Here is a 23,146-nt window from a genome sequence, read left to right as displayed (position 1 = left end):
CAGATTTTCTAAGTGCTTGTGTACGCTCCCGTTTTGTGACAGTGGTATCAGAGCTCGGACTCCTCTCTTTCTCTGCAAAGAAGGACGATTCCGGGAAGAACGGGAAGAACCATGTCGAGCCAAGGGAGAAGCGTTGAAGAGGAGCTTCAACAAGTGCAAGCTCAGCTTGCGGAGTTGCAACAAATTTTACTGTTGCCAGACGTCCAAAAGCTTTTGGGGGGAATGAAGAAAACGAATGGAACCGATGCAGCGAAGCATCCAGACAACACTGTTGGCGTGAGACCACAGGAGGCAAGAGAAGAAGAACGTGCCGAGGTGCACAAAGGATCTACGGATCGGAATGAACGGCCTACTTCAAGGAAAGGCCAGGAAAAAGCGCTCTCTTTGCTAGACGAGAGCAAGGACATCTCTATCTCATCTCCATCTTACTCTCCTGATTATACTTCTACTTCTCGATCATCTCGTCAGAAGAAGGAAGCCGCTACTATTGCCACTACCCAACATCAACCTAAAGATAAACCTCGATTCAAGAAGCATGGTCGCAAGTCTCAACATCGCATGAGAGTCTTCAAATCGGGCGACAAGGACATCAAGTTCGAAACCTACAACGGACGGAGAGACATCTCCAAAGCACTGTCCTTCATCAGACAGTTTGAAGTCGCCTTTACCAATGGGCACTTCACAAAAAAATCCAAATTACGCCATGTGGGGATGCACCTCAAGGGAACGGCAAGTAATTGGTGGTTAGCCAAGATTCTGGAAGGTTCTCAGGCCAAAACTTGGGAGAGCTTCAAATCTGAATTTTATGAACAATTTCTTCCGCCTGACTTCGAGCAGGACATACGGAAGGAATGGGACTGGCTTGCCCAGAAGGAACATGAAAGAGTAACGACCTATGTGGACAAGTATTGGTCGGTTCTTCTGAAGGTCACTCCCTTCATGAAGATTGCCGACGAGGAAAAGAAACGAAAGTTCGAAGCGGGTCTCCAACCGCAGCTTCGAAAGAGTATGAAGGTGTATCCGCATGATACTCTTCAGAGGATGATGGAGTCAGCAATCATTGTTGAGGATTTGCACTCAACTGGGACGCCCAGAAAGATGGAGCATAGCACTTACCGTGCCAGACAAAGAGGGGTCTACGATGACCAAGGGGGCCAAGGAAGAAAACGTTCTCCATCTAGAGACGATGATCATTTTAAGAAGCCAGAGGGCACTGGCAAGAGAACTAAGTACCTTTCTCCTACTCAACTTCAAACTTTCAGAGAGGAAGGAAGATGCTTCTACTGTGGCGAGAAAGGACATATGAAACCGGACTGCCTGCTAAAGCAGCAACGGCAAGAGCAAGCCTCTACGAGGCAAGAGAAAGCAAGGAAGGAACCCGCACCACCAAGCTCGAACTCCATTCCAAATGTTCAAGGAAACATAGAAATGGAGAAAGGGAAGCGTCAACTTGTGAAGGGCTGGGGGTCTTTGAACAACTAGCGAGTACTGATTCTTTATGATCCAGGGTCCACGGATAACTTCATCTCCCTGGATACTGCAGAATGTTTGTGCCTCACACCGGCTTAGCTTGGCACACCGGTTACATCCGGATCGGCATTCGAGGGGTTGACAACCAATGCAACTCTCGTGCAAGGACAGCTCAATCTTCGGATTGGCGAGTACAAGGACCGCGAATCATTTTTGATGGCACCTATCGAGGGATGTGATATCATCTTGGGTATGCCATGGCACTTTCACATGACACCTATTCCCGATTATGTGGAAAAGACCCTCACTTTTGATCATGGGGGTAAGAAAATAAAGATTCAAGCTGATGTAGGAGATTGGCAGTTCCCAATTGTAAGCCATATCTCCATTAAGAAAGAAATGAAGAAGTGTGTTTTTGCTTACTTGATTTTTGCAAAGGATAAAACTAGTAGGGACTCTCTCTCTAGTCTGGAAATTAAGCGTCTTCAATTTATTGAAAAGTACAAGGATTGTTTCACGGAAACACTTCCTGATGAACTCCCTCCGGTACGCCCGGAAGATCATCGCATAGATCTCATATTGGGTAGCTCGCCTCCCAATCAACCCCCTTATCGGGTAAGTCTTGTTCAGCAAGAGGAAATTTTGAAGCAAGTCAACGAGCTTCTAGAGAAAGGGGTAGTACGGCCAAGTGCTTCACCCTACTGCTCTCCAGTTCTACTGGTGCAGAAGAAAGATGGCACGTTTCGAATGTGCATAGACTATCGGTCTTTAAACAAGATCACAATCAAGAATCGCGTTCCGATCCCTCGGATTGATGATATACTTGATAAGTTGCAGGGTGCAAGTGTCTTTAGTCGCATAGACTTAAAGAGTGGGTATCATCAGATACGGATCGCCCCTGAGGATGTCCATAAGACTGCTTTCCGCACAACCTTTGGACTATATGAATTCTTGGTAATGCCTTTCGGCTTGACCAATGCTCCTGCGACGTTCAATCGCATGATGGACCGCATTTTCAGCCCGTATCGAGCTTTTACGGGAGTATTCTTTGACGACATACTCATCTTCTCTAAATCAGAAGAGGAACATCGGAAGCACTTGGACTTAGTGTTTCAAGAATTGCGAAAGCATGAGTTGCATGTGAATGCAAAGAAGAGCGAGTTATTTCTCTCAGAGATACACTATCTCGGCCATATAGTCTCTCACAATCAAGTGAGTATGGATCCTGCCAAGATCCGAGTGGTAGAAGATTGGCCTATTCCCACTACGGTACATGATGTATGTAGTTTCCTGGGATTATGTTCGTATTATCGAAGGTTTGTCCAAGGATTTGCCCATGTAGCAGGACCACTTCATGATTTGACAAAGAAAAAAGATTCCTTTCAGATGGGGATCGAGACAACAAGGAGCTTTTGATCGGCTCAAGTACTTGCTAAGCCATGGACCTATTTTGATAGTGCCTGACTTAAGGAAACCATTTGAGGTTCACTGCGATGCTTCAGGTGATTGCATCGGAGCAGTGTTAAACCAAGAAGGCCATGCAGTGGCTTATGAAAGCAGACGGCTTAAGGATGCAGAGTTGCATGCATCAATCTACGAAAAGGAACTCTCGGTTGTGATTCATGCCTTATCCAACTGGAAGCACTATCTTCTAGGAGCGGATTTTGTGATCAAGACTGATCACTAGAGTTTGCGGTATTTTCTTACGCAACGGAAACTATCTGAGAAGCAGATGAGGTGGGCAAACTTTTTGTCTATGTTTCACTTCCAGATCCTTCACACGGCTGGGAGTAAGAATGTGGTCGCAGACGCATTGTCTAGGCGGCCAAGGGTGAACGCTATCACTTCGGTGTATCACCAAGAATTAGAAGCACTACCGGATTTGTATCCGAATGATCCAGACTTCTCCACCATTTGGGAAAAGCTACATCGTGGAGAGAATGAGTTTCCCTATTCCATTTGGGACGGTTATCTCTACCACCATCAGGCCATATGTGTGGCGGAACCATTAAGAAAGAAGATCATGGATGAAGCACACGCTTCGCCTTATGCGGGTCATCAGGGTATTCTCCCTACGACCTTAGCAATGGAAATATATTTCTTTTGGCCTGGCCTTAAAGCAGACATTGATAAGTATGTCAGGGAATGCTTGGTTTGCCAAAAAGTGAAGTATGATCGGCATAAGACGCCTGGGTTGCTACAACCATTGCCTGTGCCTAATGAACCTTGGGAAAGTATTGCCATCGACTTCATCATGGACCTCCCTAGAACTCAGACTGGAAATGACGCGATCTGGACCATTGTGGACCGGTTTACCAAGCAAGCACACTTTATACCAGTCAAGAAAACGATCAAAGCAGATCGTATGGCTAGGGTCTTTCTAGCACAGATCTTTAAGCATCATGGAATGCCTAAGTCTATTGTGAGCGATCGAGATCCTCGCATGACAGGAAATTTTTGGCGTGCCTTGATGGATAATCTTGGTACAAAGCTGAATTTTTCATCTGCCTACCATCCTCAAACGGACGTGCAAAGTGAGATAGCCAATTCCATAGTATTGGACATGTTAAAAGCTTATGTGTCAGACCGGCAATTTGACTGGGAGAAATATTTGCCTCTTGTCGAGTATGCGTATAACAATACCATACACTCATCGACGGGGAAAGCACCTTTTGAGATTCTCTATGGTAAGCCTTTGCTTCCACCCATCCTTTTAACTAAGGATAAGATCTTTGCAGCAGATGAGTTTGTCCGGGATTTGGACACCGCCTATGGGCAAGTTAGGAGAGCTATTCTACGCTCTCAGGAAAAGCATAAGAAAGCTGCAGACAAGCACAGAAGGAATCTAGACTTAACAGTCGGACAGTTAGTCTTACTCAAGTTTGAGAAGGCAAGACTTAAGAAACAAGCGTCTCATAAGGGGAAGGTGGTAAAACTTTCTACCCGTTACTATGAGCCGTTTAAGATCACTGAGCGAGTGAATGATGTCACCTTCCGATTAGAGCTACCGCTTTATTGGAAGATCCATAATGCTTTCCATGTCAGTTTATTCCGGCCATATGTGGGACCGCCTCCAAGCCAGCCTAGTGCCGAGGAACCTCCTGAGGTTGAGGAAACAGAAGAAATACTCCAACCGGAGCAGATAGTAAGTCATCAGGAGCGGCCTCTCAAATCCGGAAAGATAACACGGAAGTATTTGGTTAAGTTTAAGAACTACTCGAATCTAGATGCTCAGTGGATGACGCAGGAGGAATTAGCAGCTTATCCCGAGATATTGGGGGTATATGTCCAAGCACTACAGTTGAGGTCAACTGTTTAGAAGCCAGAGGGATGTTGCTAATTGGACTATTTTCTTATTTTTAATGATTAATTTCGTTTTTAGGATATTTTATTATGTGCACTAAGAACTGTTAAAAGATTGTAGCTACAGGAACTGTCATCAGGAACGGACAACTCTGATGTGTCATTTGATGGGTGACGGTAAACATCGCGAAGGAGTTTCCGTAAGTTCGGTGGAAAGGGCCGGGTTACGAGTGCCCTTGATGCGTCACATGATGGGTGACGGGTGCATCAGTAAGGGGGCATCCCGTAGGCTAAGGAGGAAATCCGAACTGAGTAAGAAAATACGCGTAAGAACGCAAGCACAAGAATAAAGATGGGTTCAATGAAGCTTTTTACGAAAAGCAGGAACAATCGCGGAAAGGTAGACGCTTTCCCGCGAGGAATCTATATTTGCATTGCATTCGTGCAATTGGTTGCATCCAGGGATGCCTGGGAAGTGTTGTTAAATGCATTGGTTTTAACTTATAAGGTTTTATTGAGTATTGGGCAGGTTCAGACCAATTTTAAAATATGCCGGCCGCCCACTTAATAAGTGGGCAGCCACTTAGAAGATAAAGCAACAAAACCAGCCAGCGAATTCTCTCTCCCTATTTCGGGTAGAACAGCGCAAAAAAAAAAGAAAAAAAAAGAACGGCCGCGATCTCTACGCGAGCAGTTATTCGTGCCGTGGCCAGGGAGCTATAAAAGCACCACATGCCCTCACTCACGGGAGGTACCAACATCAGCAAGAGAAGACTCTGCCGCAAGAGATCGCGAGACTACAAGCACGGAAGTCGCTTTTCCGGCGCAAGAGTGACAGGTATCTATTGTGGATTCGCCATACGAATTGTTGTCGCGTGTTTGTGTGGTTTGTTTTGCAGGAATCTCTCGTCTTACGGGAAGGCCCTTCACGGGAAGTACGGCTTCACGCTTAAGTCCCTTACGGGAAAGTACGGCTTCGCGCCTAAGTCCATTACGGGAAGGAACGGCCTTGTGTCCAAGCCCTTTACGGGAAAGCACGACCTTCGGGTCTAAGATTAGAGAACGGAGGGGTTTCCTCGGGTTCTCGTGCTTGTATAAGAATTCTCCCTGAATAAAAGAATACTCTTAACGGGGGGGGGGGGGGGGGGGGGGGACCAGCCCATCTTCTAGTCCCCAATACTGTGTCGATCTTCTCCCTTCTCTCATGTTTTTCAAAGAATTATAATTTTCAGATTTTCTAAGTGCTCGTGTACGCTCCCGTTTTGTGACAATATGGTCGATCAGTATGCCGCACATCCAAATTTTGCAGATGCATTCGGTCGAATACAGAATGGGGAGGTATTAGCGGGATATTCCATTCGGGATGGCTACTTAATGAAGAAAATGATGTTGTGTGTTACACAGCCGTTGAGGAAAAAGGTTTTAACCGAATGCCACTGTTCACTATTTACGGGTCACCGCGGCATTGCTACCACCTTAAAAGGTGTGGAGAGATACTTCTTTTGGCCGAGACTCAAGAAGGACGTGGACGATTTTGTTCGCAGTTGCTTGGTATGCGAGAAGGTCATGTTTGACAAGCATAAAGTACAAGGATTGTTACAGCCTTTACCCATACCCACCTGCCCTTGGGAAAGTATTGCAATGGATTTCACTTTCGATCTCCCGAAAACACAGAGTGGGCACGATGGTATCTGGGTTGTTATTGACAGATTTAACAAACAAGCTCATTCCATTCCAATGAAGAAGACAGTCAAGCCGGATCATTTAACATGACTGTTCATTGCCCAGATATTTAGTTTACATGGCATGCCTGAGACAATTGTCTCTGATAGAGATCCCCGATTCACGAGTTTGTTTTGGAAGGCTATTTGGGAGAACATTGGCACGCGGTTGCAGTTCTCATCATCTTTCCATCCGCAGACAGATAGGCAATCAAAGATTGCAAATTCAGTCGTACTGGATTTATTGAAGTCTTACATCTCGGATTAGAAGAACTCAATGGGAAAAGTATGTGCCCTTGGTGGAATTTGCTACAATAACATGATTCACTCTTCGACTGGGAAGGTGCCATTTCAGATTATTGAAGGTGCTACGAAGGTTCCACCCTTCCTAAGCATGAAAGATAAGATTTTTGAAGCCGACCAGTACACACGGGACTTGGACACTGCTTTTGCCAAGGTCCGAGAGGCTTTGGAGAATCTCAGGAAAGACAGAAAAAGGCAGCAGATCGACATCGTCGTGATTTGAAATGAAAGGAGAACGATTGGGTGCTCTTACGTTTTGAGAAGGCACGCCTGAGAAAGAAAAAGGGAAAGGAGTGGCTTTTTCCAAAGCTTAGCATGAGATACTATGGACCTTTTCAGATTTCCGAAAAGATAAATGATGTCTCCTTTAGATTGAAGCTGCCCGATACTTGCAGAATTCACAATGCTTTTCATGTAAGTCTCTTGAAGCCTTGTAAAGGCGATGTGTGCGATGATGGGGAGCCAGATGAGCAACCCGAAACCTTAGGATAAGTTAGTTAAAGGTATTCTTAAATGATTTGCGCTGGACCAAATGGTCGGACAAGTGCGAACAGGTAATGCCAGAGCATTGTTGGTACGGCAATGCGCTAGCGAGCAGATAAAGTTTTCATTTGTTGCATCTATGTGTGTAGTTGTGCACTTAATTGCACATTTCATTAACTAGCATAGGATTTTTAAAGTCAAAAAGTTGAATGGTTTAAAAGTTTTAAAGTAAGTGTGCCACTCGGCACACTTTCCAATGCAATCTCTCTCTCTCTCTCTCTCTCTCTCTCTCTCTCTCCCTCTCTTTATGCTAGCGTCCCCTCTTCTGGGAGGCTATAAGAGAGCAGCCCCTCCCCCTCTTGCCAGGTTGGCAGTGCACTACCCCCCCCAAGTTGACCATCCTCTACGCAGTGAAGCTCTCCATTGAAGCTTGAGAGCAGCACCTTGTGGTGTATGTGGAGTCTCTGAGTACCCATCACCTAGAACAAGGCCTCTCATGGTTGCTTGCAGCTTTGGGAGAAGTTTCATCGCGTAAAGTAGTAGAAAACTCTCTTTCTCCCTTGTCTAGCTGCTGCAAATTCCCTGTTTTCAGCCCCTAATCACCTGTATTAGGGTGAATTTCAGCAAAGTCTTAATAGAATCTCATTCCCCACTACCTACTCTACACATACACCAAGTTTGGAGCATTTCCATCGCGAAAAGGACCTCCATTTTGGCATTGGAACGCGCTCAGGTAACAATTTCTGGTTATGTGCAGAAAATTACAGCAAGCGTGTGTGTGTGTTTTGCATGTTTCTGTGGTTGGTTAATTGCAGGAATGATTACGCCGAAAGTGGCACAGTTAGCGGAAGATAGACCCTCATTCGTGAGAGCTTCCGATGAGTTTTGTGGAAGGTAGACTCTCCCCTACGAGAGCTTCCCAAAATCTTGCAGAAGAGGATAGATCCTCTCAGTAGTCAGAGAGCAGTTCTTCTACTCTCTCAATCAGAAGCAGAAAAAGGCGAAGAAAGAATAGAGGACGGGCTTTCGCCCCGTTCCTGTGCTTGTAAAGATTCTCCCTTAGTAATAAAGATATTCTCTTTATGGGGGGGGACCAGCCCATCTTCTGGTCCCCAATGAAGTGTCAAGCTTTCTCTCTCTCTCTCTCTCTCTCTCTCTCTCTCTCTCTCTCTCTAATTCTCTTGAGTATTTGAAGTGTAATTAAACGTCAGTTTTACGCTTTCGTATTTTTTGTGACAGTGGTATCAGAGCAAGGTCATTTCTCTCTTCCTTAAGGGATTGATGACTCTTGGCAGACTGCAAAAATGGGAGGACGCGAGATAGAGTTCTCTCTCCTTCAACAGCAGGTGGAAGAGTTGCAGAAAGCTCTCTCCCATCCAGAAGTCCAAAAGATTCTCCATACTCTTGAGAAAGGGAAGGAGAAAATGCCGATGGGGTCGGGAGAAATCCCGCAGAACCCAAAGGCGCCAGAACCAAGGAAAGATCCTTTGATTGGAACCTCCTGCATGCACGAGAGGCACAGGAAACCTCGAGAACGTCATGTGCGGTTTAACCCAAAGGTTCAAGAGCAGGATCCCCCTGATTCCCCTCAATTCTCTTTCATGAAGGATTTGGATGACATAGTTGCTCCGGAAGACATGTTTCTCGACGATCCGTCGCAGTAAGAAGTGCATTCAAGGGAAAGGACTCCTGTCCACAAGGAGTCTAAGCATAGAAAGAAGGAGCACCATAAGAAGAAGCACCACAGACAGAAAACATTCAAGTCGGGAGACAAAGATGTGAAATTCGACACCTACAATGGACGGCATGATAATGACAGCTTTGGCTTTCATCCGCCAATTCGAAGTTGCATTTGATGAGGGGAATTTTAAAGAAAGATCCAAGCTTCGGCATGTCAGTATGTACCTGAAAGACACCGCCAGCAGTTGGTGGTTAACCCTTATCCTGGAAGATCGCAAACCCCAAGATTGGACTGCTTTCAAGAAGGAGTTCTACGCACTGTTCCTTCCTCCAGACTATGAGGAAGAGGTAAAGAAAGAATGGGATCGACTTTCACAGTCAGAGAACGAAACTGTTTCACGCTATGTGGATAGGTTTTGGGACGTTCTCTTGAAAGTCACTCCATTCAAGAAGATTGACGATTTGGAGAAGATGCGCAAGTTTGAAGTAGGTTTGCATGAAGCCTTGCAAAAGGCTATGAAGCTTTACCCTCGAGGTAACTTGCAGATACTTATGGAATCAGCCCGCATAGCTGATGGAATACATGACAAGGGTACTCCTAGGAAGATGGAGCAAAGCACTTACCATGCCAAGCAGAAGGCTCTCCATGAGCAGCCTACCTCTGCTTCTTCTTCGCAAAAGAAGAAAAGAACCGCCTCCGAAGCAGAAGCAAAGCCAAATCAGCCCAAGAAAGGGAGATATCTCTCTCCTGCTGAGTTGCGAACTTACATTAGTGAAGGAAGATGCTTCAAGTGTGGACAAGTTGGTCATATGAAGGGTGACTGTCCTACCAAACCTCCACAATCACCCTCTTCCAATGCAGTCCAAGATGTACAAGGAAATACAACCAAGGATGGAAAAGAAAGAGCTCTTCTTAAAGCATGGGGTAGCATCAACAACCAACGGGCTCTCATTTTGTTTGACCCTGGCAGTACAGACAACTTCATCTCTACCAAGCTAGCTGATGACCTGAACTTGCAGCCCAATCGTTTTGGAGTTTCTATTCAAGCACAATCTGCTTTCAAAGGGCAGAACTCAAACTCTACTCCAATCATAGGGAAGTTGAATCTAAAGGTCGACGACTACAAAGATCAAAGAGTCTTTCTTACTAGCTTCACTTGAAGGATGCGATGTTATCTTGGGAATGCCTTGGCACTACAAGATGCATCCCATTCCTGACTATGTTCAGAAAACCTTATCCTTTGCTCATAAAGGAAAGGAGTATCTTGTACTTGCAGATGCAGGTGATTGGCGTATTCCTATCGCCAACCACATTGCCATCAAGAAAGAAATGAAAAAGTGTGTTTCAACGTACTTGATTTTTGCAAGAGAGAGAGATGTGTCTGTTTCACAACTTTCTTCCTCTTTAGAGCAAAAAAGACTTAAGTTATTAGAAAGTTATAAAGATTGTTTTGCAGATGAACTTCCAAATGAACTCCCACCTTCACGACCTGAGGATCATACAATTGATTTGATCCCAGGAAGTTCTCCTCCAAATCAGCCCCCTTATCGAGTTAGTCTAATGCAGCAAGAGGAAATTCTCAAGCAGGTTAACGAACTTTTGGAGCAGGGCTTAATAAGGCCTAGTACTTCTCCATATTGTTCACCTGTCTTGCTAGTACAGAAAAAGGATGGCACATTCCGCATGTGCATAGATTATAGATCTCTAAACAAGATCACAATCAAGAATCATTTTCCAATCCCTCGGATTGACGACATTCTTGACAAGTTACAAGGAGCAAGTGTTTTTAGTCGTATAGACTTGAAGAGCGGTTATCATCAAATCCGCGTAGCTCCTCAGGATGTGCATAAGACTTCATTTAGAACAACCTTCAGGTTGTATGAATTCTTAGTGATGCCTTTTGGACTCACTAATGCACCAGCCACATTCAACAGAATGATGGATAGAATCTTCCACTCATACAGAAGCTTCATAGGCGTTTTCTTTGATGACGTCTTAATCTTCTTAGAGACGGAAGACGAACACTATAAGCATCTCGCCTTAGTGTTTTAAGAATTACGCAAACACAAATTATTTGTGAATGCTAAGAAGAGTGAGTTCTTTCTAAAAGAAATCCACTATTTGGGCCATATAATATCTCACAATCAGGTGAGAATGGACCCTGATAAGATTCAAGCAGTTGTAGAATGGCCTACGCCAACTACAGTACATGATGTACGAAGTTTCCTTGGCCTCTATTCTTTTTATCGATGTTTCATTCGAGCTTTTGCCACGATAGCAGGTCCCCTCCATGACCTGACAAAGAAGCGGATTCCATTCCATTGGGGGTCTGGACAAAAACAAGCTTTCGAAAAGCTTAAGTATCTACTCAGTCACGGACCTGTTCTCACCGTCCCTGATCTTCGCAAACCTTTCGAGGTATATTGCGATGCATCTGGAGATTGTGTAGGAGCAGTTTTGAACCAAGAGGGTCACGTGATAGCCTATGAAAGTCGACGCCTTAAAGATGCAGAGTTGCATGTCTCCATATACGAGAAAGAGCTAATGGCAGTAATTTACGCTCTTTCCATTTGGAAACACTATCTATTAGGAGCTGATTTTATTATCAAGACAGATCATCAAAGTCTTCGCTACTTTCTCATACAGAGAAAGGTATCAGAAAAGCAGATGAGATGGGCCAACTTTCTTTCAATGTTCCATTTTCAGATTTTACACACTTCTGGAACGAAGAATGCAGTTGCAGATGCTCTCTCCAGGCGTCCAAAGATCAATGCACTAACAACAATTTATCATGAGGAACTAGAATCTCTCAGCGAGATGTATCCTCAAGATCCAGACTTCGCCACAATTTGGGCAGATCCTCAAGGTGGTCACTCAAGGCCACCTTATTCCATTAGGGATAATACACTCTATCGTCAACAAGCAATATGCATAGCTCAGCCCTTACGACAGAAGGTGATGGATGAAGCATATAATTCTCCTTATGTCGGGCATCGGGGAATTGCCTCCACCACTAGTGCCCTCGAAAGGTATTTCTTTTGGCCAACACTCCGTGCGGACATTGAAAAACATGTACGAGAGTGTTTAGTCTGCCAAAAAGTAAAATATGACAGATATTAAGTTTATGGCAAGCTTCAGCCGCTCCTTGTGCCTAACACGTCATGGGAAAGTATTGCCATGGATTTTATTACGGATCTTCCTAGATCCAAGAATGGAAATGATGCAATCTGGACTATAGTAGACAGATTCAGTAAGCAAGCACATTTTCTTCCAGTAAAGAAGACGATCAAAGCTGATCACATGGCTAGAATATTTCTAGCTCAGATTTTTAAACACCATGGATTGCCAAAGCTATTGTCAGCGATAGAGATCCTCGCATGACTAGTCTATTTTGGCAGGCATTGTTCGAAAACTTGGGAACTAAGCTTGATTTTTCATCAGCTTATCATCCTCAAACAGATGGTCAAAGCGAAATCTCTAATGCCACTATTTTAGACCTCCTCAAGTGATATGTTTCGGAACGACAATCATAATGGGAACAGTACTTACCAATAGTTGAGTTTGCGTATAATAATACCATACATTCCTCAACTGGTAAAGCTCCCTTCGAAATTATTTATGGGAAGCCACTCTTACTTCCTATTATGGTTACCAAAGAAAACATCTTCGCCGCAGATGAATTTGTGCGCAATATTGATATTGCCCATCAACAAGTAAAGCAAGCGATTCTTCGTACTCAAGAGCAACAAAAGAGAAAAGCAGACAAGCAAAGAAGGAATCTCAATCTTGAAAAAGGACAACATGTCCTGCTTCGGTTTGAGAAAGCTAGATTGAAAAAGCGGGTCGGTAAAGGGAAAGTTGTCAAACTTTCCCATAGAGTTTACGGCCCTTTCAAAATTACAGATAAAGTCAATGACGTGACTTTCAGATTGGATTTGCCTTCTAACTGGCGCATCCATAATGCTTTTCATGTCAGTCTCCTCCGACCATATGTTGGACCTCCTCCAGTGGCGCCAGTACAAGAAGATCCTCCAGAAGTCGAAGAGACTGAGGAAATCCTTCAACCTGAACAGATAATACACCACTCGGAGAGACAACTCAAGTCGGGAAGTCTACATCGAAAGTATTTAGTTAAGTTCAAGAATTACACTCCTTTAGATGCAAAGTGGATGACCGAGTCCGATCTTAAGGACTACCCAGACATCTTGCACAGTTATGTTGACGCTCTACAGTTGAGGTCAACTGTTTAGTACCAAGAGGGATGTAACTAAGTCAGACTTTGTAAACAATTAATTTATTTACGAGAAAAAAAAAATCTAATTAGTTGTGTGCACATCAGAATAGATTTAGCAGTTCTGGGGACTCAGGTGCGCCCAAGTTTGGGCTAGTACACCTCAGGGAGACCCTAGCAGAAAATACCCTGAAGCCCTAGCGATTGGGAAATCGGGTCTTCAATGAAGGGGTAGATAGTAGCCTCAGATTTCAGGCTCAGAATATTACGCGCGCTAGTGCCAACACAGGAATGAGATGGGGTCCTTAGAATAATAACCCCAAGGCCTGATTATTTTACGGCCTTAGGATAAGTTAGTTAAAAGTATTCTTAAATGATTTGCGCTGGACCAAATGGCCGGACAAGTGCGAACAGGTAATGCCAGAGCATTGCTGGTACGGCAATGCGCTAGCGAGCAGATAAAGTTTTCATTTGTTGCATCTATGTGTGTAGTTGTGCACTTAATTGCACATTTAATTAACTAGCATAGGATTTTTAAAGTCAAAAGTTGAATGGTTTAAAAGTTTTAAAGTGTGCCACTTGGCACACTTTCCCATGCAATCTCTCTCTCTCTCTCTCTCTCTCTCTCTCTCTCTCTCTCTCTCTCTCTTCATGCTAGCGCCCCCTCTTCTGGGAGGCTATAAGAGAGCAGCCCCTCCCCCTCTTGCCAGGTTGGCAGTGCACTACCCCCCCCCCCCCCCCAAGTTGACCATCCTCTACGCAGTGAAGCTCTCCATTGAAGCTTGAGAGCAGCACCTTGTGGTGTATGTGGAGTCTCTGAGTACCCATCACCTAGAACAAGGCCTCTCATGGTTGCTTGCAGCTTTGGGAGAAGTTTCATCGCGTAAAGTAGTAGAAAACTCTCTTTCTCCCTTGTCTAGCTGCTGCAAATTCCCTGTTTTCAGCCCCTAATCACCTGTATTAGGGTGAATTTCAGCAAAGTCTTAATAGAATCTCATTCCCCACTACCTACTCTACACATACACCAAGTTTGGAGCATTTCCATCGCGAAAAGGACCTCCATTTTGGCATTGGAACGCGCTCAGGTAACAATTTCTGGTTATGTGCAGAAAATTACAGCAAGCGTGTGTGTGTGTTTTGCATGTTTCTGTGGTTGGTTAATTGCAGGAATGATTACGCCGAAAGTGGCACAGTTAGCGGAAGATAGACCCTCATTCGTGAGAGCTTCCGATGAGTTTTGTGGAAGGTAGACTCTCCCCTACGAGAGCTTCCCAAAATCTTGCAGAAGAGGATAGATCCTCTCAGTAGTCAGAGAGCAGTTCTTCTACTCTCTCAGTCAGAAGCAGAAAAAGACCAAGAAAGAATAGAGGACGGGCTTTCGCCCCGTTCCTGTGCTTGTAAAGATTCTCCCTTAGTAATAAAGATATTCTCTATATGGGGGGGGGACCAGCCCATCTTCTGGTCCCCAATGAAGTGTCAAGCTTTCTCTCTCTCTCTCTCTCTCTCTCTCTCTCTCTCTCTCTCTCTCTCTCTCTAATTCTCTTGAGTATTTGAAGTGTAATTAAACGTCAGTTTTACGCTTCCGTATTTTTTGTGACACTGGATCTAGATGCGATTGCTAAATACATTGCCGATTAATCATGGTCTGAGATCCGAATGAATTTTGAATGTGATTTGTCATGTGATGTCAAGTGATGTCCTGTGATGTGACTGTCGATTGGTACATGTGCTAGATGTGTTTTCCTAGTACGTCGGTACTAACAGTCGGTGTCTGCTAAGACAGTTTATGGCCTCTGTCTGTTTTGCAGGTGTAATCAAGGGCAATTACAATGCTTTCAAGAGGGGGGTATGTCACAAATGGGTGACGTGGCAGCAGATACACACACACACCCCGGTTGTAGTATCCCGGAAATTTCGCAAGATGCTGACGTGGCAGTACCGTACGGACTCCCGTAAATCGTGGCGCATATTGCGACAACATGCTGATGTGGCTGAGCATACGGAATCCCGCTTTTTGGCCGATTTGCGTAGGGAAAAGCAAATGAAATTTCTATGCAAGCTTTTGGAATAAGCTTGGGATAAGTTGCTTTATTTTAAGAACTTTTAAAAGGAAGCTTTTGGCGCTCTACTTTTGGGCATCCCTTGTAATCAATAAATAAGTGGGTTGGGCTCTCACAACTCAGAGCATCTGGACGCAGAGTCTGAGAGTGAGAATCCTCCCACTCCCTTGTACTTTGAGCACAGATTATTACAAAAAAAAAAACCGAAAGGGGCGCCAGTCTTTGGGGCCAATACCTCTTGGCACAGAACTCCACCGGGCCGTGTCGAATCAATTGTGAATTGTGAACTGTTTTGAAATGAATCTCTGCTGTGTCGTGGTAGAAATTTGACTTGGAGTGTCCAAGTTTGTTACAGTGTTTTGCTGCGCTCTGAGCTTTCGGGGTGTGTGTGTGTGTGTGTGTGTGTGTGAGAGAGAGAGAGAGAGAGAGAGAGAGAGAGAGAGAGAGAGAGAGAGAGAGAGAGAGAGAGAGAGAGAGAGAGAGAGAGAGAGTGCTTGTGTGTGTGCGTGGATGCATGTCCTTCGAGTTTTCTGTTCTTGTTTTTTCCTTTCTGTTGCTTTTGTTTTTGTTTTTTTTTGTTTGTTTTCTCTCTCCTTGCTCTCCTAGGACTCCTCGGACGACTTTCACTTGGACGCAGTTTTCAGAGCATCTTGCACTGTCTCCCTGGAGTTCCCTCTCCTGGCTGTCCTACGACTCTTCGGCACTGCTCGCTCTTCTCGATGAAAGCTCCTTGTCTGCGTAGGTGCGGAGCTTTGTTACCACCTTGTGCCATCCTGCTGAAGTCTCTTGGTGATGTCAGTTGCCTCTTCACCCTCACCTTCGTATCCAACTGCTCTCTCCCTCATGTTCCTCCATTACCTTTTGCTATCAGATTTTACCATTTGGCGGGCTTTGCCCGAGGGCCGACACCGAGCTTCTCGTAGCTGCTCATTGTTATCTTCACCGCTGGTGGCTTTTGGTGGTTCTGGTTCTTGATTTACAGTTGTGAATGGGCTTTTCGTCGAAGTGCCTATCTTTCAAAGGCTACTGTCATCCTCTCTCCATTTAGCTTGCCAAGGCACTTTTTACTCTCTTTACGAGAGGTTTTAAACCCTGGCCTTCAGTGTTTTCTATTTGGCCATGTGCCTAGTTGTATCTCGTTTTATGGTTTTCCATTTGATGCCTACGGGCCTGCTATGTAAACAACGATGTACTTGTTCTCAGAATAGGCACCATTTGGGCGTTCTGGGAGATTTTCAAGTAATAGAATCAGCCTCTTTCCTAGAGAGAGAGAGAGAGAGAGAGAGAGAGAGAGAGATTTGATTTGATTGATTTGATATTTACGTCCTCGGGGGGCCAAAATGACCCATGGGACCCTCGAAAACTCTAAGCAAACTCCCCTTGCGGGTGTGTGTGGTGTGTAGCACCCTTTGCCTTTTCCATGCGTAGTGTGTGATGTTCTAGAATACTGGCTAGGTATATGCCTAGAGCTGTAGGAGATGGGTCGGTTTTAGAGAGCAATTCCTCAAGAGTAGTGCATCCCCTTGTAAGCTGCTGAAAATCAGCGCGTATGTCGGTGTATGCGGGGCATTCTAGATTCACATGTGTCTCATCCTCAATCTTTTGTAAACTGCATTGGGTGCATTTTCTTTGTCTTGCATCAATTTTCAGCCATCCTCGTGTCTCTACTTTCAGCGTGTGAGCTCTCATACGCATCATAGTGATGGCTCTTCTTGCTCGGTGACACATAGGAGTTCTTATGTGAACTTGTGTTTCTGACATTTTGTATGCCTCCCAATACTTTGTGTGTACATGTTTGCAGTAGTATTCAAATTTAGATCTGTGTGTAGCCGTCTTCCATTTGTTGTGGAGACTGTCTAGCGCTGTCAGCTCAAAATTCAGCATATAATCTCCTTCTTCTCCTTCTTCGATAGGCATGTCTACATATGCTTCCACATTCCATCTTGCAAACCATCTCTTGATGTCTTGTACCAGACTTGAGGAGAGGATTTTGCTCTTGTTGGTTTTTTGTGGTGCACAACCGACTCCCCATGCCACTTGTGGTATTCTATTGGGAGACATCTTCTTCACTTTCATAATGTATTTGTACATTCTCTGCAATGCTTTCATTTCTAATGGCCTGTTGCCTGTTTCCAACATCATCACGGAGTATGGTGTCGTCGTTTTGACCCCAAGATGTCTACATAAGAACTTCTTTTGTATCTTTTCTATTTCGTTCCATGTACTGGCCGATATGCTAGCACCCCAAACTTCCACCCCGTATGGTATGGTCTGTACTACGCATGTTTCAAATACCATTGCTTTGATCTCCCATCTTCGGATATTGCTTTGTGTACACATATTCTCAAATTGGTAGTATTTGGCCTTGCCCGCATCAAGTCTGCTTCTTACACAACTTCCCCATGCATGATTGGAAGGAACATCACCTTGGGCTGATTTTCTATTTTGTGTGTTCTTATGGACATAATCTTCGTCTTTTTCACATTGACAGCTAAGCCCGTAGCTTCACAGAAAGCATGCACGGCATCCATTGATCTTTGTAATGACCTGAGGTTATATGCAAAAAGGACTACATCATCCGCATATATGAGAAGCCAAAGCATCCATTGATCTTTGTAATGACCTGAGGTTATATGCAAAAAGGACTACATCATCCGCATATATGAGAAGCCAAAGTATGAAAGCTCCAATACTTGGTCTATCTTCTTCTTGTGCGAGTGCTTGTTGTATGAAGTCCTCAAGTTGATCTATGCGTAATCCAAAAAGTGTTGGGGACAGAGGGCAGCCTTGTTTCACTCCCATGTTACTTTCGAACTCTTGGGAGAAACCCGTTTGCATTTTCAACATGCATCTCACCTTTTTGTAGAGACGAGCCACCGCCGCTCTAAGGTGTATCGGTACTCTAATGTTTTCCATTCTTTTCCACAAACCATCTCTGCAAATTGTGTCGAACGCTTTTTTGAAGTCCACAAAACAACAATACAGTTTTGCCCTTCAATTGGCTTTCTTCCATCAATACTTTGAGCGACATGAGGTGATCTATAGTGCTGTATTGACATCTAAAGCTTGCTTGACCAATTGCACGTTTGTCATTACATTCAGCCCATACATTGATCTCTTTTTCCAAAATGCTACCCAAGAGTTTTGCCATGCATGAACCAACCATAATAGTGCGATAGTTTTTTGGCTGATTTCTGTCCCCACTTTTGAATAAGGCCTTAATCCAGTTTTCTTGCCAATCTGCGTGGCTGCTTGATTTAGGAGTCTATGGATCCATTCCTTGGCCACCTTGCCTGACCATTTCAGCATTTCCGAGCTCATGTTATTGGTGTCTAGTGCTTTCCCATTCTCAAGCTTTTGTATACCTTTTAGAGTTGCCTTCATAGTCAAGGGTTCTTTCGTTTGCAACTCGGGTTGATTTCCAATCATTTCCTTAGCATCTTTGTGTACATAAAGTTGTTCCACATAAGCATACATGTCTTCTTGGCTGATGTCTCCCATGATATCCTGTCGTTTCCCTTTCATTTTCCGCCATGCCCCTTTCGGGTTCTCTTTGAAATGCTTGATCTCTTTTTGTTCTTTTTCCAGCTCATATCTTCTTCTTTTCTTTCGTAGGAGTGCATTATATTCTTTGACTAAAGGTGTCCATTCCTCCTCTGATTTGAGTGTCATTCTCAACCTGTGTTTGGCTGCCTTACATTCTTCATCAAACCATGAATTATGTGGCATGCCTTTTGCATCTTTCTTCTGTTTGCGAGCTCTACCCATTACAACTTCAAGAGTTGTGATCATTGCTTGTTTGAAAATTAGCCACGTGTCTTCAACATTGCAGGGCATGTCATGTACCATGAGTATGCTATCAAGAAAAGTCGCATATTCCTTTTTCTTGTCTATTTGCATTTTGTATGACCAAGTCGGCTCTGCTGCTATCTTTTCCTTCCTTTGTGTGGGCACTCGTAACCATACGTGAATGGGTGTGGTGTCCGAGTTTGGGGATCGTTCTCCCACCGCAAAATCATGTATTATGTGTGATCCATCATAACTAACCAACATGTAGTCAATGGTGCTCATCCCTTTATTGGCCGTGTAGCATGTGTATTTACCCGAGTTTGCAAATTTCCGCGATCCATTTATGACTAACATTTGCATGGAGTTCATCATGCTGATCAAGGCTGATCCTTGTGGATTTGTTATTTGGTCATGAGAGCACCTCTCCCACATAGGATCGGGGGTGTCATATCCCTCCTTATTGGCAGGATGTAGTGTGAAATCCACAACTTGCATTTGAGTGTGTGCTATACGAGCATTCAAGTCTCCCATAAGCATGACTATGCCCTCTTGTGTGTAGGTTTCAATATCTGCATACAATTCTCCAAAAGGATCTCCTTTGTCTATTTTGAAGGCATTATAGAATGACGACTCTCTATGCGGTATGTAGCATCCAGCAAGGAATATTGGCTTATCCTTTGTCTCAATTTTGATCCAGATATATCTTTTATATTCATCAACCTTGCTTATTTTGATCACCTTGTGCAATTCCTCCTTGTACATTACTACAACCCCGCCTTGACCCCTCATTTTCATACTTGGCATCCATATGGATTGTGTCATATATCCCTCAATGCAAGGGATACGGCATGCATCATGTTCCCATGTTTCAAGCAAAAAAAGTACATCTGCTTTAGGCAAAACTTCTTGCAGACCATCTCCTTTGTGCTAGGGGAAACCCCGACAATTCCAACTTGTTACGTGTATATCTGTGATCCCATGGGTCCCTACCTGTCATGCCTCCTGTGATGTCCCCGTAGTAGGAGATGCGTTCTTCTTTATGCGTTCTTCATATGCTTGTCTCCGTTTTTTTGGTTGCATGGGCGTCCTGTCCTCACTAATGTAGATTGTGCTATCTTTTAAGAAAATCCGTGCATTCTCAAGGATGATGGCTCGTTTGCGCGCATCTAACAATGTGCATACAATCGCATGATTGCCCTCGGCTCTTTTTTGGCCCACACGGTGTGCCCCCCCGCCCCGTATACGACCACGTCTTGCATTCCAAACTTGTCTATGATGATATCTGTTACATCCGTGTTCAATGTGAGCACTTTTTCATTGTCAGATTCGGGTACGCCACGAATCACAATGTTCATATTGCGTTTCTCGCGTTCATGGTATTCTGTCTCATCCACATTTACATACCCATCTGTCGCATGTGATATAGCATGTGAATTCGCATGGCCATTCCTTACTACATTTGCCCATGAGTTTGCATGCCCAAGTACATTTTGTTGTGTGTCGCATACATTTGCAAGCTTCTCCTCTTGGGTAGTTACCTGCTTGTTTAAAGTGTCTTGTAATGCTTGAAATTTCTCCTCTTGTTGCGTGATTTTCAGGTCCTGCATCTTGATTGTGTGCTCTAATTCCTGGTTTTTGAGAGCAAGTTTCTTAACGTCCTCACTCTGCCTCATCATCATTTCTTGCATAGATGTAATGAGAGAGAGAGAGAGAGAGAGAGAGAGAGAGAGAGAGAGATTGATATAGTATTTCTTTTCAGAGGGATGGAAAGTTCCAACCGAACAAAGCTACACTGGCTGCCATTGGTGCAGCAGTTCTCGGCATGGCCATATTCGCAGTACTTTTTAAGCCTACAGATAGATCAGGTGGTTCAGTGGAAGACCTTGTGAAAAGGGGCCAGTTGAGATCAGACAGAAGATCCAGGTAAGGTTTGGTCCTATGACACACCTATATCATTTGAATTTTGAAGCTTTGTTGCTTTATCACAAAGCGATGAGTTTAGTGCTGGGTTTCCTTTGATTCTCACCTTCATGGAGCATCTTTGGAATGTGGCTTGTGTCAGCAACATTCCGGCCTTTCAACTATTATCATTATATGTTATTTCGTTTTTACTTTGCCATTTTTCTTTACTTGCCCATTAGAGATTTAGCAACAAACTTTTTGGGGTGCTCTCTCTCTCTCTCTCTCTCTCTCTCTCTCTGAACACGCATGTATATGTGTAATGCGTACTTCTGTATGGTTCAAATGTTATCTGATGTGCTGAAAACCAGTGCGTCTGGGGTTTTTGAACAGCTCTAGGCCATTGAAGTATGAAGACCCTTTCAACAATCCAATGGTGAAAGTTGGTGAGAAAAATGCGGTTGTGAAAATGTATGGAAAAGCCTTCAGGCTGCAGCCTGTAACTTTGACTGAAGAAAAGATGTTGAGTCATCAAAATAGGAGAGTCCAAGCATATCAGTGGAAGAGACCCACTGTCTTTTTAGTTGAAGGAGAGCAGATTCCAGACGGTGCTGATCCTGATACTGTCAGATGGATACCACCGAATCATCCATTTGCGACGGCTCGAAATGACTTTGATGAAGTGGCTGCAGAGAAGAATGTATATCAAACTAGAGGAGTGCCATCTCGAGTAAGAGCAGAGCACGAGGCTCTTCGCAAGAGAATGCAGGAGGCAGCAGAAAAGGTTGAAAATAAAATTACCTAACCCCCCCGCCCCCTCTTCAAAAAATAAAAAATCAATTAGATGAATCATATTTCTGTTATGAAGAAAAAATCTTGCAATGGTTAGCTTATGTCCACCATACTTTTGTATTTGTATTGTACAGGAATGTGAAATGCAAATACCAGCTTTTGACTTCAATCCAAGAGAAGAAAAGACGAGATTTGACAGGCCTTTCCCAGCAAGTTCGGAGCAGTCAGACATTGGGCTTGGATCGAGGCCCATCAAGCCATTTGAGAAGTCAGATGGGGAATTCTCAGCCAAAGATTAATGTGGAAAGTTTTCAGTTTATTGCTAAATGGCTGTGTATCCGTTGTGCGGAAACTGGTGGAGTTGGAGTTGCAGGCACCACAAATATCGATGTACTTGGAGAAGGATAGTTGAGCGAGGAGAATTTTCTGCGGTCATCATGAAGTTGGTACAAAGTGAAGGTGGGAATCCTGTCTGGCCCATTTTGCTTTTTGCTTTCCCCAGCCAAGTTGTTGCAGCATGCGTGGTTTCAAGTGTCCCAAGATTTTTATGTTGGAAATTGTTTATTCCCTAGTATTCTTCTCCAGCATGTTCAACTCCAAAGTGTATCCGCTTGTAATAATTGCCATTGGAGTGGCATCTATCAAATGATGTACCATGGTCTCTCTCTCTCTCTCTCTCTCTCTCTCTCTCTCTCCACCCTTATAGTCTGTGTTAAAACTCAGGGAACTGTAATCAAGAGGAGGAAAAAGGAAATTTTGTCCTTAATTGTACTTTTAAGAGTGAGATTATGAAAATTTTTCATCTAAGATTTTCTCAGGGGTGTGCATTATTACAGTTTTGGTTGGACGTTGGTCTATCACATTCCTTCATGTCCAGATTCTGGTCTGGGACCTGCGGAAGAGCCGTTGGATGTTGTACTTCATGTGGTCATGCTGGGCTTTCGGTAGGTACATCATAGGTGGGTTGGTAGTGCTGGACATGATCTGACTTGCACCAAATTTACATTACATATGGATGACACTGTTAGCCATTGTCTTTGGGTATGTCCTCATGCTCATCTGGCCCTCCACACAGGGGAGCAGTATGCTGGTTGTTGACGTTTCCAGGTTCTCACCTTATGAGGGGGAAGGGGAGGACGCTATTTTCCTTATGAGGGGGAAGGGGAGGACCCTGTTTCCTGGGGATGGGCCAGGCCGGTACAGAGTTATGGCAAAGCTGGCGCTACTTCTGGGTTGCGCTTTGCGGCAATGGGAACGTGGTCTAGGGTAAGTTTGAAGTTTGAAAGGCTTGTAACTTCGTCGGGGCTTCGTCTGTAGAACTGAGAGTCGGCGCTCGTTAGTCCTTCCTCGTCGAGATGACCTTCAGGGCTTCGTCGAGATGATTGCCTGCAGGGCGGGAGAGAATTGTCGCAGC

The 23,146-nt window shown here is 44.3% G+C and overlaps 1 protein-coding gene across 1 annotated transcript in view; it reads left to right on the top strand.

Annotated features, from left to right (window-relative positions):
- Positions 1-22,397, top strand: part of MCD1 (multiple chloroplast division site 1) — a 65,839-nt gene extending 43,442 nt beyond the window's left edge. Inside the window, exons 2-4 of the mRNA XM_086494041.1 lie at positions 20,801-20,964; positions 21,334-21,724; positions 21,867-22,397. Coding sequence (XP_086350167.1) covers positions 20,801-20,964; positions 21,334-21,724; positions 21,867-22,031 — 720 coding nt within the window. The 3' untranslated portion in view covers positions 22,032-22,397. The remainder of the gene's footprint in view (positions 1-20,800; positions 20,965-21,333; positions 21,725-21,866) is intronic.
- Positions 22,398-23,146: the final 749 nt, after the last annotated feature.

The sequence above is a fragment of the Adiantum capillus-veneris genome, chromosome 21 (genome assembly GCF_014529385.1).
Source record: "Adiantum capillus-veneris isolate H3 chromosome 21, ASM1452938v2, whole genome shotgun sequence".
NCBI classification, from domain to species: domain Eukaryota; kingdom Viridiplantae; phylum Streptophyta; class Polypodiopsida; order Polypodiales; family Pteridaceae; genus Adiantum; species Adiantum capillus-veneris.
Note: the sequence above shows the minus strand (reverse complement) of the source record. Positions and strands in the feature narration are given on the sequence as shown.